The sequence below is a fragment of the Bos mutus genome, chromosome 3, assembly GCF_027580195.1.
Source record: "Bos mutus isolate GX-2022 chromosome 3, NWIPB_WYAK_1.1, whole genome shotgun sequence".
Taxonomy (NCBI): Eukaryota; Metazoa; Chordata; class Mammalia; order Artiodactyla; family Bovidae; genus Bos; species Bos mutus.
The window spans coordinates 110,770,168-110,784,909 of NC_091619.1; the positions used below are offsets into that span (position 1 = coordinate 110,770,168).

General features: G+C 45.6%; 1 protein-coding gene and 1 non-coding gene across 8 annotated transcripts in view; both read left to right on the forward strand.

The window, feature by feature from the left end:
- ATG16L1 (autophagy related 16 like 1) overlaps window positions 1–14,742 on the forward strand; it is a 43,504-nt gene that overhangs the window by 18,672 nt on the left and 10,090 nt on the right. For all 7 annotated transcript variants that reach the window (XM_070368497.1, XM_070368499.1, XM_070368498.1 and 4 more), the window contains 4 exons: window positions 144–246; window positions 2,850–2,955; window positions 8,864–8,934; window positions 9,577–9,648. In XM_070368497.1, coding sequence (XP_070224598.1) covers window positions 144–246; window positions 2,850–2,955; window positions 8,864–8,934; window positions 9,577–9,648 — 352 coding nt within the window. The remainder of the gene's footprint in view (window positions 1–143; window positions 247–2,849; window positions 2,956–8,863; window positions 8,935–9,576; window positions 9,649–14,742) is intronic.
- Window positions 1,204–1,479, forward strand: LOC138987348 (small Cajal body-specific RNA 6). The gene has a single exon (XR_011463833.1). It is a non-coding gene; the product is annotated as a small Cajal body-specific RNA 6 (non-coding RNA).

The window sequence follows — 14,742 nt, forward strand, 5'->3', positions numbered from 1 at the left end:
GACTCGGGGGGCTCGTTCTGTGGTTTGGAGGGTCTTGAAGGGAAAAGAAGCTACTGATAAAAGGTGTCTTTGAGTCCCTGCTGAGAGGTGGGCGGACAGTGAGCCCACACAGTCCTAATATTGTCCTTTATGTTACTTCTTAGGAGGCGCTCTGTCTCTTCCTTTCCAGTTCCCCAGGATAACGTGGATCCTCATCCCGGTGCTGGTAAAGAAGTGCGAGTGCCGACGACTGCAATGTCTGTCTTTGTAAGTGTGGTTTATCATCCCCAAGCCTCATCCAGCTTCTCGTGGAAACAGAACCTGACCATTGAAGGATCTTTTCTCCTGTTGCAGCTAAGCTTTCTGTTCCTATTTCATTTACATGGAACTTTTACACCCGTTGGCTCTCTGATAGAAGCGATTGATAATATTTTGATAAGCAAAGCAAGATTGCTTTGTTAAAATAAGCAAAATACATTAATTTTCCTCATCTTTAGAGAACAGAATTGATTTCCAGCCACCCTCTGTGATATGTGGGACTGGCTGAGAGAAAGGATGGGAGGGATGGGACAGGGGAGCACTAACTTGGGATAGTGAAACTTGAGAGAATAACTGTCATTTCTTGTCACTGGTTGGCTCCAGTGCAGAGTTTTTAGTCAGCTATCTGTTCTGGAAGGTCCGTTGGGCAGCTCTTGGCTTAATTATGTGCACGTCCGTATGACTTCTGACCATCAGGAGCACCTGGTTGGAAGCAGGACACAGGCCTGGGCGAAGCTGCTGTGATGCCAAAGCCGACACTGGTGTCAGAAGCTGGGTCCTAGAACTAAAGGCTGATCCAGGTCCCAGCTGGTGTGATTGAGCAGGCATGAGACCTTCCCAGGGAAACAATCCCTGGCTCAGGGCTAGCAGAGGGGGTCGGGGGGTCAGTGGGGACAGCAGAGCCCAGTTAGTTGGGCTGATGCTCGGATTGCACTGGGAGAGCCAGCTTTTGGAGAGAGAAAGACTTGCTGTTAAAATGGGATGGAGTTTACATGGCGGGAGCTTTCAGTTTCAGGCATAAAGGGGAACTTTTAATAGTTACTTCTGTCCAGTGAACTGGCTGACTAAGTGGCCACCTTGGTCATTGTAAAGAGAGTCCTGCTGTGGAGGAGGAGGTAGATGGGGAACTATTACAGCCCCTTCCCAGTGCTCCTGTGCTTCTCTTAACGGGCCGGGCCCCTCGGAGGTCAGTGATGATTGGTAAAAGGTCTGATTGCACGTGAGGTCACAGTCCCTGCCCTGCCCTCAGCTCCCAGCAGCCCATTTTTCCCTCCCATCACATTTAAGTCATGTGTATGGGGTAATGGAGCAGCTGACAACATGGGATTCTGTCAGTGTGTGTTTCTGAAGAGTCGGCAGTGCACAGCAGACCAGTATCCAACAAAACCAGCTACACAGGGGCTTGATGAGCAGCAGCCGCGGGTGTGATGGTGCATGATCTCAAGTTTTCAATCTGAGACCTCCCAGTGAAAGGGAGCACTGGGAAGAGAACGGAGTCATGTGGAGGTGGAAAGTTGGACCACCTGTCAGATGGCTTTCCAGCACTGGGACTCAAGAGGATGGTGAGAAGGCAGAGCAATCATAAGTGTTGTTTATATTCCAGTCAGCTTTACGAGTCACTTTCTCAGCAGTTGAGGTACCTTTTTCAGTCCCAAGCAAAGGCGAAGATGAGATTTTGTGTTCCTAAAGTGACCTTTTTAGGCAAGTGATTGACCTGTTTAATGATTTAATATTTATAATCCATGTGTTGAAGTCTTCCCCTTCCCCTGCCTTGTTATTATGAAAATTTTCAAATATAAGCGGAGATAGGGATTAAAAACTGCTGTTGGGCAGCTTCAGTTAGTCATATTAGCCAATCTTATGACCACACACATACACAAACTTTGGCTGGAGCAATTTAAAGCCGATCTCATAGTGTTTTTTACTCATGGATATTTTGAAATCCATAGTCTTTTCAGACAGGAGATGATAGTGACGTCCACTATTCTCTCACCCCATTCTAGGCTGGGGAGCTTCCTGTCTGGTTTCCCTTCTCAGCTTAAACACAGATGCCATCTTTTCAGACGTGTCCAGTGTGGATGCCAGTCTCAAGGCATTTCTCTGAAAATTATTAAGTTCTCCCAAAATAACACCTGTTACTTTTATTGAAGGCCTGGTCGTGGTCAGATGTGGTCTAAGCTTACAGGAGCTGCGGAAGTCTTTATTGTATAGATGAGCAAACTAAGGCTTCAGGAAGTTAAGAAACTTGGCAGAGGCCCCCTGCTGCCGACAGTGCACATGGGTGCCGTTGTCCCCAGAGGGAGCTCCGGAGCCCCTCTGACACTGACTGTGGCAGGACCGGCGCCTGCTCTTGTCAGGACTCTCCCTATTAGGGCGCACTCTCACTGGGACGACCAAAAGGAAAGGCTTTTTTAAAAAGAAAAGGATTGTTTTCACTAATTTGATACAGTTTCATGTGTGTTATTAATGCAGTCTGGACCAGAAGAGAGGCAGTTAATCACAGACTTACTTTTAAGCTGTGAGGATCATAGTATAGATTAACATTACTTTATTCTTAGAAGAAATAAAATTAACTCAAAGACAAACTTTAGGCAGTTAGTCTCTGTAGGTTTTGAATGCTTTTTAAGAAGTTTGCACAGTATTTAAATAAATAGAAAAAGAACTGTAAGAGTTTAATGATAATAGAATCTTTGGAGACTCTGGGCTGGGAACCCAGGAGTGTGACTTAATGACCAGTGTTTACCATGTGGTAAGCGTCCCCGTCTGTATTAGCCCCGTTCTTGGGGGTGACAGTTAACCCAGTTTGAAAGTGGGCGTTTGTTGTCTTGCAGGACGCGCATGACGGGGAGGTCAACGCTGTGCAGTTCAGCCCAGGTTCCCGGCTCCTGGCCACGGGAGGCATGGATCGGAGGGTGAAGCTCTGGGAAGTGTTTGGAGGTGAGGTCCCACCAGAGTGAGAAACAGAAAGAAGCGTGTTGGGGATGTCTGGTTGGCAGTCTGAACTGTTCATCTTCTTGAAACGTGCAGTATTTTGTGTCAGGAATCGTCTGACCAAAGCATTGTTGCTCTCTGTTACCCTTTACAGCTGACACAGTCGAGTCTGTGTTTGTTCTGGGTTTCCAAGTAGTGACCAGAGAATGCTCTAAATTCCAGATACTTCAGCGTTTGTGTTTTCTCAAGTGTATAGCAATGAGAGCGTCTTCTAAGATAGGGCAGGTTTTAGATTTGAAATAAAAAAGTCTTAGTCATGGACTAGTAAAATTGTACATAAAAATTAGGAATAAAATTACATATCAAGTTGTGTATTTAATAATGCCAATGGCCATCGCCTAGGAAAAAAAATGACATTGTATCTAAGCTTGAGACTAAAGAGACGAGTATGGGACTTCCCTGGTTGTCCAGTGGTTAAAGGTCTGGCCAGTGCAGGGGACATAGGTTCGATTCTTGGTCCAGGAAGATCCCACAGGCTGAGGAGTGACAAAGCCTGTGCACTGCAGCTACTGAAGCCTGCTCACCCTCGAGCCCGTGCTCGACAACTAGAGAAAGCCTGAGCGCTGCAACGAAGACCCAGCACAACCATTAATTAATTTAAAAGGAGGGTGTATCGTCTTGCTGCTGTTGTTGTTCAGTGGCTAAGTCATGTCTGACTCATTGCAACCCCATGGATTGCAGCATACCAGGCTCCTCTGTCCTTCACTGTCTCCCAGATTTTGCTCAAATTCACGTTTGCTGGAGTTGGTGATGCCATCCAACCATCTCATCCTCTGCCGCCCTTTCTCCTTTTGCCTCCATCATTGGTGGTGGTTTAGTTACTAAGTCATGTCCAGCTCTTGTGACCCCATGAACTGTAGTCTGCCAGGCTCCTCTGTCGATGGGATTCTCCAGGCATGAAAACTGGAGTGGATTGCCATTTCCTTCTCCAGCCTTCATCAGGGACTTTTCCAAATGAGCAGGCTCTTTGCATCAAGTGGCCAAAGTATTAAAGCTTCAGCATCAGTCCTCCCAGTGAGTATTCAGGGTAAATTTCCTTTAGGATGGACTGGTTTGGTCTCCTTGCTGTCCCAGGGACTCTCAGGAGTCTTTTCCAGGACCATAATTCAAAAGCATCAATTCTTCAGTGTTCAGCCTTCTTTCTGATCCAGCTCTCACATCCATACGTGACTACTGGAAAAACCATAGTTTAGAGCAGACAGACCTTTGTCAGCAAAGTGATGTCTCTGCTTTTTAATGTGCTGTCTAGGTTTGTCATAGTTTTCCTTCCAAGGAGCAAGTGTCTTTTAGTTTCATGACTGCAGTCGCCATTCACAGTGATTTTGGAACCCAAGAAAATAAAACCTGTCACTGTTGCCACTTTTCCCCCCTTCTGTTTGCAGAACAGAACAGTCCCATGAAGTGATGGGACTGGATGCCATGATCTTAGTTTTCTGAATGTTGATTTTTAAGCCAGGTTTTCACTCTCCTCTTTCACCCTCATCAAGAGGCTCTTGTTCCTCTTCACCTTCTGCCATTAGAGTGGTATCATCTGCATATCTGCGGTTGTTTATATTTCTCCTGGCAGTCTTGATTTCAGCTTGTGATTCATCCAGCCCAGCATTTTGCATGATGTACTTACTCTGCATAGAAGTTAAGTAAGCAAAGTGACAATATACAGCCTTGTATTACTCCTTTCCCAGTTTTGAACCAGTCAGTTGTTCCATGTCTGGTTCTAACTATTGCTTCTTGGCCTGCATAAAGATTTCTCAGGAGGCACATAAGTATTCCCATCTCTTTAGAGGTCTTTAGTGGTCTGGTATTCACCTCTCTTTAGAATTTTCCACAGTTTTTTTGTGATCCACACAAAGGCTTTCACATAGTCAATGAAGCAGAAGTAGATGTTTTGTGGAATTCCTTTGCTTTCTCTAGGATCCAGTGAATGTTGTCAATTTGATCTCTGGTTCCTCTGCCTTTTCTAAATCCAGCTTGTACATCTGGAAATTCTCGGTTCACATACGGCTAAAATCTAGTTTGAAGGATTTTGAGCATTACCTCGCTAACATGTGAGATGAGTGCAAATGTCTGTTAGTTTGAACAGTCTTTGGCATTGTCCTTCTTTGGGATTGGAATGAAAACTGACCTTTTCCAATCCTGTGGCCACTGCTGAGTTTTCCACATTTCCTGACACATTGAGTGCAGCACTTTAGTAGCATCATCTTTTAGGATTTGAAATAGCTCAGCTGGAATTCCATCACCTCCACTAGCTTTGTTTGTAGTGATGCTTCCTAAGGCCCACTTGACTTCACACTCCACTCTGTCTGGCTCTAGGTAGGTGACCACACCATCATGGGTTTGGTCATTAAGACCTTTTTTGTATTCTTGCCACCTCTTCTTAATCTCTTCTGCTTCTGTTAGGTCGTTACTGTTTCTGTCCTTTATTGTGCCCATCCTCGCACAAAATGTTCTCTTTATGTCTCCAGTTTTCTTGAAGAGATCTCTCTTTCTCATTCTGCGGTTTTCCTTTATTTCTTTGCAATGTTTACTTAAGAAGGCCTTAGGTCTCCTTGCTATTCTCTGGAACTTTGGATTCATTTGGATATATCTTTCCTTTTCTCCCTTGCCTTTTGCTTCTCTTTTCTCAGCTATTTGTAAGGCCTCCTCAGACAATCACTGTGCCTTCTTGCGTTTCTTTTTGAGATGATTTTGGTCACTGCCTCCTGCAGAGTGTTACAAACCTCCGTCCATAGTTCTTCAGGCACTCTGTCTACCAGATCTAATCCCTTGAATCTGTTCATCACCTCCACTGTAAATTCATAAGGAATTTGATTTAGGTCATATCTGAACGACCTAGTGGTTTTCCCTACTTTCTTCAGTTTAAGCCTGAGTTTTGCAATGAGGAGTTCATGATCTGAGCCACAGTCAGCTCCCGGTCTTGTTTTTGCTGACTGTATAGAGATTCTCTATCTTTGGCTGCAAAGAATATAATCATTCTGATTTTGGTATTGACCATCTGGTGATGTCCACGTGTAGAGTCTTCTCTTGTGTTGTTGGAAGAGGGTGTTTGCTATGACCAGTGCGTTCTCTTGGCAAAGCTCTGTTAGCTTTTGTCCTGCTTCATTTTATACTCCAAGGTCATCTTGCCTATTACTCCAGGTATCCTCTTGACTTCTTTTGCATCCTAGTCCCCTATGATGAAAAGAACATCTCTTTTTGGTGTTAGTTCTAGAAGGTCTTGGAGGTCTTTGTTGAACCGTTCAACTTCAGGTTCTTTGGCATTACAGTTGGGAGATAGACTTGGATTACTGTGATACTGAATGGTTTGCCTTGGAAATGAACTGAGTTCATTCTGTCATTTTTGAGATTGCACCCAAGTACTGCATTTCGGACTCCTGTTGACTATCGGGCTATTGCATTTCTTCTAACAGATTCTTGCCCACAGTAGTAGATATAATGGTCATCTGAATTAAATTCACCCAATCCCATCCATTTTAGTTCACTGATTCATAAGAATGTTGATGTTCACTCTGCCATCTCCTGCTTGACCACTTCCAGTTCACCTTGATTCATTGATGTGACATTCCAAGTTCCAATGCAGTAATGTTCTTTAGAACGTCGGACTTTACTTTCACCACCAGACCCATCCAGAACTGAGCATCATTTCCACTTTGGCCCAGCCACTTCATTCTTTCTGGAGCTATGGTAATTGCCCTCTACTCTTCCGCAGTACATATTGGACACCTTCCTACCTGGGAGACTCATTCTTCTAAGATCAAAACTGAGTCTCTTTGATTACGTTTTATTTTAGGAATGAATGACCTTATAGTACTCAAAATGGGATGGCATTGAAACAGGAGAGGGGAGTTAGTGAACCCTCTCGCAGATGTCTGAACTGAGGCATAGCCCACTCGCCACATTTTGATACTCAGTTCAATATACATGTACTTTTGACAAGACGCGGTCAGAGAACAGGCTGCAGGGCTCTGTAGGGAGCATGTTGCCGGGCTTCCTTAGTGGGGCGCACGTGTGCTCGTGGTCCAGCTGAGGCAGCACGGTCCCGCCTGTGTCTGCTTCATTTCCTCTGAGCCGCGCCATAGCCCTGTGCTGTTAGGCAGCTGGGCGTCACCCCTGTGTGAGAGGTGGAAACTCAAAGACGCTTCTGGATTTGTGTGGGTGATTTACGTGGACAGAGTGGTGAAGTAGGACCTGAGCTTGGGTGAATTGCTGAAACTTAACAATAAAATGATAAGAACAGAGATTTGGTGATTAAAAAAAAGTATCTACACAGATAGTCTGTTTCAATTATACCTTGCAAATAAATACAAATAGCTCTAGAAATACTTTTATTTTACTCCTTGGTCAGTAAAAATACCTATAAGAAAATTAGAGATACCAGCCATTAGTAGAAGTATTACCTTTTTGCTGTCGAAGAGGAAGTGAACACTAATCAGAATTAATACTGACATAATTTGTGCCGGAGCATAAACTGTGTTAGTAAAATGAGAGTTTCTACTAAATCTACAGAAATAACATAGAGCATCTGGCAGCATTATTTTTTATAGTTTTCAGGAACAAGTATCAGTCATGTTCTAACTAATTATAGGACCTTTCCTCCACAGATGGCTTACTTGGTGTATAATTTTCTCCCTCTTTGCTAATATTTACTGAATCTTGGAAGAGACCAAGTCCAAAAGGCCTTTCATGAAATAAGACGATCTTTGGTCTTTTGAGCTCTGTCTCTTGGTAGACTGGCACTTAGTGATCATTTCTGAGGTTTTGGCACTTTGTCACCTGCCAGACAGAGCAATGTTTTAGGCATGAGCCACGGAGATATTTTTTAGAATTTGCAGTAGTATTTTTGTCTGTAAAGATCTAATCTAAATAAAATCTTTAATTAGTAGGTGTTGACCTTTTTTAGACTCATGAAAATCTAATGAAAGCTAGGATCCAGGAAAAGGCATTAAATGTGCTGTATTTTGCAAATTAATTCAGGGATTTACTCACCAGCTTAATAGTGCTGGCCATAAATGTATTTGACAGCTCCAAATCCACATTTATGTCATTTTTATTAGCATTCAGAAGTCCTGAAAGAAAAGGCTGTCCATTGAAATGTATACTATTCTGTGCTCCTATCTTATGAATTTGATTTGAATGGTTCCCTAACTATTTCCCTAGCTTCTCTATCTAGGTTATCCTTAAGATACCTTTTAAAGAAGGAATTTAATCACAGCATCATTGGGATTTACCCTTTGATCTGTAAAGTTGCCCTCAGGGTGGCCAGAGTCTGAAAGCAGAGTCCAGGGATGAGTGGCTGGGCCTGGGGGTGAGATGGGCTTCAGGAGAGCACTGGCAGGCGATTGGTTCGCTGGAACCTTGCTTCACATAGGTAGAGTGGACAGATAAATTCCAGAAACTCCAAACTAGTTTTACTGGAAATCTAATGACTAGCCAGTTTATATAACTACAAGTAAAACTGTTTTTCGTACTTGGGTTCTGAAATTTTAATGGTCAGTTTCCATTAAAGTGATAGTTAAATTGACAGAGATGTGTTTATGTAAATTAAATAGCTAAATAAACTCTAGGTCAGTTGACATGTTTTTAAATCCCTGCACTTTTATGAAGGGAATTGATGACACTAAATTTCTTAAAAAGAGCAGTGTAAGAGCCAACCGGAAAATGCTGGGCTCCGCACCCTCTTGTGCGTTCGTTGCTTTGGGGACTGGTCAGCCGAACATTCCCGTCTCATTGTGCTGTTTGTCCTGCTACTTGATTCTGTAAATATGCGGGGAAGTTGCTTTTGACCATGTAATTAGCTTCCCTTGTGTTTCAAGTGCCTCGTTTTAATTGGTATGTTGGCATCTTTGTTTTTATGCAGACAAATGTGAGTTCAAGGGCTCCCTGTCTGGCAGTAATGCAGGAATTACAAGCATTGAATTTGATAGTGCTGTAAGTACCTAATATCCATGGAAATGGGTGAGTTGAGAGGTGTTTAGAAACCATTTTTGACATCTGGTTCTTGAAATTTAAAAATAACCTACCTGGTTTCTCTGCTGTTTTCTATCTTAATGTTAGAGAAGGATGCCAATAGGTTAAAAATTCAGTGCTGATCACGAGTAGGTTGAAGATGGGTAGGGGAGACAGGTCTTGGTAACCCGGTTGGTCAGCATCTCTCCAGACTCGATAAGGCTCTGGTTTGGGCCGAGTCGGTGCAGGTGGAAAGGAGAGGGTCTACAGCTGGGGGACAGTGGGGAGGTGAGGCTGGGGAGTCGGCGCCTCTGGGCTCGTGGACTTGGGCGGGTGTAGAGAATTAGTACTTGATCCTACCGAAGTGGGGTGGAAGTGAGCACAGGGGGGTGAGTTCCATTTTGAGCTGGAGGTGTAATATCTACAGCCATCAGGCGAGGTTGAGCAGGCTCAGGAAAGAGGCCTGAAGTTAACGGGATTGATTAGTTAACAGAATTCTGGTTATGACGGTATTCAGATCAGGTATGTAGCTTTAGTCATCTAAACAGTCTTGAGTTTGGTATGAGGAAATTTGTATCATGTGAACTAAAGTTCTGTTTTTCCTTCTCCCCTTCTTTCCTGTAGGGATCTTACCTCTTAGCAGCTTCAAATGATTTTGCAAGCCGCATCTGGACCGTGGATGACTACCGGTTACGGGTAAGACCCAGTTAAGAAAGAAACTACAGCCTCCAGGCTTCCTGTGGGTGCGTATCAGTCACAAAATGTAGGAAATGGCAGGGTGATGCGTTAGGAGAATTTGTGTTGTCTGACCATCAGACTTGATTCCCCTTGCCCTTTCCTCGTTAGGGAAATTGATGTTTCCACTTCACGTTCTTTGTCCAGTAGTCAGCTTTGAAATATTCGTGATAGGAAGCCATCACATTTCCATGAAAGACTTTGGATACTCCTGTTCATAAGAGCTAAGGTTTTTAGGTAGGTGTCAGTGTTAGCTTAACTTCAGCTATTTTAGCACCAGCGTGTGAAAGGTTGTTGTTGAATCATGCGAATACACCAGGATTCTTGGCCCCCGGAGGAGAAGAATTCAATCCGGGACCAGAGATGAAGCTTGATCGCTCAGAGCTTTTGTGTAATAAAGTTTTATTAAAGTATAAAGGAGATAGAGAAAGCTTCTGACATAGGCATCAGAAGGGGGCAGAAAGAGTACCCCCCTGCTAGTCTTTAGCTGGATGTTATATAGTCACTAGCAGTCTGTTAATGAAAGAAAGGAATGTCTTAAAATTCAGAATGGCACCAGGCCCCTCACCCATAAGATGCATTTTGGGATAATCTTGGCACCAAATGGTTTATCCTGGGCCATAAAACGATTAACTTGAATCTTGAAGAAAGGCAGACCACCATACAAATAGTTTCATTTACATAGATTAGGGGAACAATATCCATACTGGTTTGTCAAGTAGGTTCTGGGCCAAGAGGCGGAACAGACTTGGAGACAGAGTTTGGGGTAAAGGCATAGTACATTAGCATAGCTTAAGACGGACATTTCCATAAGAAAAAGGCATTGGTTATCTCTAGGCTCGAGAATAGCTAACTTCAGGCAAAACCAGGTGTCATTATAGCAACACAGTATTTTAAGAGAAACCTCCCTTTAAATTTGTATAGAGAAGGAAAAAATATTGCTAGTTTGTTTCCTCCTGCCGCTTAAGAGAGATAAAAATGTCTGACACTTGCAGGCTGTTTCCTCCATTTGGAGACCCCTGGCCTTCCTGCCTGTTACCCTCTCATTGTAAGCTGTGTTTCTTAAGGACCCCAAGACTTAATCACCTCACAAAGTAGAGCTGGAAAGTAGGCTATGGAGAAGTTTTTTGGGTGCAGTTATGATAGAGTTAAAACACCTCACATGAAGCCAGGAGGACGATGTACAGGAAATCAAGAACTGTGGGTTCAGATGTTGAAGAAATCTGCAGTCTGAACCCACACTCGCCAAGAAGTCTCTTAGATTCTAAAACAAAGACAGAAATTTAATGGTTATATCCCTTTTGTTCTAGTTGCTGCTAAGTCACTTTGGTCCTGTCCGACTCTGTGCGACCCCAGAGACGGCAGCCCACCACGCTCCCCTGTCCCTGGGATTCTCCAGGCAAGAACACTGGAGTGGGTTGCCATTTCCTTCTCCAGTGCATGAAAGTGAAAAGTGAAAGTGAAGTCGCTCAGTCGTGTCCGACTCTTAGCAACCCCATGGACTGCAGCCTCCCAGGCTCCTCCATCCATGGGATTTTCCAGGCAAGAGTACTGGAGTGGGGTGCCATTGCCTTCTCCATTGTTCTAGTTAGAAGACATACATTAATTTAAAGACAGGTTTTTCTCCTTAAGCTTGAAGCAACCTTCGCATGAGCTTATTAAATAAAGGCTACAGAAAGATGAGGTGGAGGATTTGCTTGACACTGATAAGCATTTTACCCCTCCAGAAAAACTTGACACAAACCTGAACTCACATGAAAAGCAAAAGCATGATGTGAAGATGAACTTTGTAGAGATAATCTACAGGGAGGTGGGGAGCTGCAATACAGTGGTCTGTGATGTGTTTCCAATGGCCTGAGGCTGGTGCAGGGACGGAGCCAGAAGAATGGCTAGAAATCCACTGCTCAGTCACCCCTGGTCTTTCCATTTCCTTCAGGGAACTGTATGGAAAATAGCCAGTGTTAGGTGCTAGCTAGGAAGATCCCCTGGAGGAGGGCACGGCAACCCACTCTGGTATTCCTGCCTGGACAGTCCCCGTGGGCAGAGCTTGGTGGGCTATAGTCCGCGGGGTCGCAAAGAGTCGGACATGACGGAGCAACTAAAGCATGGCATAGCACAGGTGCTAGCTCACACATACAGGGTTGTAATTCCTGATTCTTAGTTGAGAGACGATCCGCGTGCAAAGCACGAGGTGTGAGGATGACAGAGACGGCTGTCTAATGGCAGCTAAAGGGCCTGTTCCTGGAGAAACGGGGGTGGGTGGACTGCTGGACGCCTGTGGGCAGGGCTGGGCGCCAGGGGAGGGACTGCTGGATGCCTGTGGGCGGGGCTGGGCGCCAGCAGGGGGACTGATGGACGCCTGTGGGCGGGGCTGGGCGCCAGCAGGGGGACTGATGGACGCCTGTGAGCGGGGCTGGACACCTATGGGTGGGGCTGGACACCAGTGGGGGGATTGCTGGATGCCTGTGGGTGGAGCTGGACGCCGGGGGTTGGGGCAGGGGGCGCTGCTGCACGCCTGTGGGCAGGGCTGGGCGTCAGGGGGGGCTGCTGGGCACCTGTGGGTGGGGCTAGGCGCCTCTGAGGTCCCAGTGCACGTCTGTTCAAAGGCTCAGATGCGTTTCCAGTTGAGGCCCGACGGTCCTGCATCCTCAGCCGGGAAGGCTGGTCTGGCCTGCTCTGGTAGTGTCACGGTCAGTCCTGGGGCATGCCTTCTCTAGGTAACCACCAGTTACTCGGTGGAAATTTATGGTGGGGTTGGTTACTTCTGCAGGCATTAATTTGCCTAAAGGAGAGGGCATTTACCTGGGTACCTTCTGTGTGTTAGACCCAGTAGTCAAATGTGTTATGTGCATTGTTGCTATTGTTCCGTCACCCAGTCGTGTCCGACTCTTTGCAACCCCATGGGCTGCAGCACGCCAGGCCTCCCTGTCCCTCACCACCTCCCAGGGTTTGTTCATTTGATCAGTGATGCTATCTAGCCATCTCATCCTCTGATGCCCTCTTCTCCTTCTGCCCTCAGTCTTTCCCAGCATCGGGGACTTTTCCAGCGAGTCACCAATACGCATCAGATGACAAAAATACCGGAGCTTCAGCTTCAGCATCAGTCCTTCCAGTGAATATTCAGGGTTGATCTCCCTTAAGATTGACTGGTTTGATCTCCTTGCTGTCCAAGGGACTCTCAGGAGTCTCCTCCAGCACCACAGTTTGAAGGCATCAATTCTCTGGTGTTCTGCCTTCTTTACGGTCTGCCTTCTTTACGGTCCAGCTCTCACAACCGTACGTGACCACTGGGAAGACCATAGCCTTGATTATATAGACCTTTATCGACAGATTAGTCTCTGCTTTTCAGCACACTGTCTAGGTTTGTCATCGCTTTCCTGCCAAGAGGCAGTCTTCTAATTTCATGGCTGCAGTCACAGTCCTTAGTGATTTTGGAGCCTAAGAAGAGGAAATCTGTCACTACCTTTTCCCTTTCTATTTGTCATGCAGTAATGGGACTGGATGCGATGATCTTAATTTTTGTTAATGTTTAGTCTTAAACCAGCTCCTTCACCCCCATCAAGAGGCTCTTTAGTTCCTCTTTGCTTTCTGCCATTAGAGTGCTATCATCTGCATATCTGAGGTTGATGTTTTTCCCGCCTGTGTTGATTCCGCCTTGTAACTCACCCAGCCCGGCATGTCTCATGATGTGCTCAGAGTATAGGTTAAACAAACAGGTGACAGCAGACAGCCCAGTCGTACTCGTTTCTCGATCTTGAGCCAGTCGGTTGTTCCATACAGGGTTCTCACGGTTGCTTCTTGACCCACATATGGGTTTCTCAGGAGACAGGTAGGATGGTCTGGTATTCCCATCTCTCAGCTTTCCATAGTTTGTCATGATCTTCACAGTCAAAGGCTTTCGCGTAGTCAATGAAACAGATAGATATTTTTCTGAAATTTCCTTACTTTCTGTATAATCCAGTGAATGTTGGCAATTTGACCTCTAGTTCCTGTTCCTTTTCTGAACCCAGCTTGGACGTCTGGCTGAAGCCTAGCATGCAAGATTTTACTTACTAGCATGACCTTAATAGCATGGGAGGTGAGTGCGGTTGTACAATGGTTAGCACATTCTTTGGTACTACCCTTCTTGGGAATTGGGTTGAGGATTGATCTTCTCTAGTCCTGTGGCCACTGCTGGGTCTTCGAGATTTGCTAACGTAATGAGTGCAAAAACTTGATGGCATCATCCTTTAGGAATTTGAATAATTCTGCTGGAATTTGATTGCATCCACTGGCTGTATTATGTTATGTACGTTACTGCTTTTAATTCTCAGGAATCCAGGGGAGGTAGGTGGGAGGTAGGAGGTAGATGGGAAAACCAAGGGTCAGGTAAGCCCACAGAATTGCCTGGGGTCATGCAGTGAACACATGAAAAGATGAGACTTGGGAATGAGGCCTGTGCTATTTCCTGTGTTCCATTGGCCTGAATCATTTTCAACTGAGATACAGCAAAACTGTCTAAAGAGTGCAAAGGGACACACAGCCTTCCTTACAGTTTAGGCCCTTCGATGAGTGAAGCAAGGAGTTGGGTGCAGGATGGTATTTGTAGCTGGTAGAAGAGTTCTGAACAGGTAGGTGTAAGTTTTTGGGTCTGAATTAGGAGGAGACCTGGAGGTGGAGTGAGCTGGTTTGCAGAGGTGGGCACGTCTCGCTGGAGGAGCTGCTGGAGCCCCGAGCTGGGTGCTGACGAGCTGGGGGCTGGTGCCAGGCCTTGTAGCCGCCTGTGCTGGACCAGGGCTCACAGCCATGCCTGCTCACTCGGTAAATGTATGACGGAGGTCAGGAGGCCTTTTTAGCAGGTTCCTATGCCCGCAGAAACCACATGAAACCCTTACCAGGGCCCAGGAAGTAAGTAGGCTCCCTGTCCAGGAGGCTCTGGCTTCTTTAGTTCGCAGAGGATGTTAGCGGGCTTGAATGGGCATCCGTGTTCTGAAACACGAGATCCAAGCCCTGGTCGGCGTCTCCTCAGCTCGTATGCTGAGGGGTGGTGTTGGGCGAGACCAGAAGGCTGGGGAG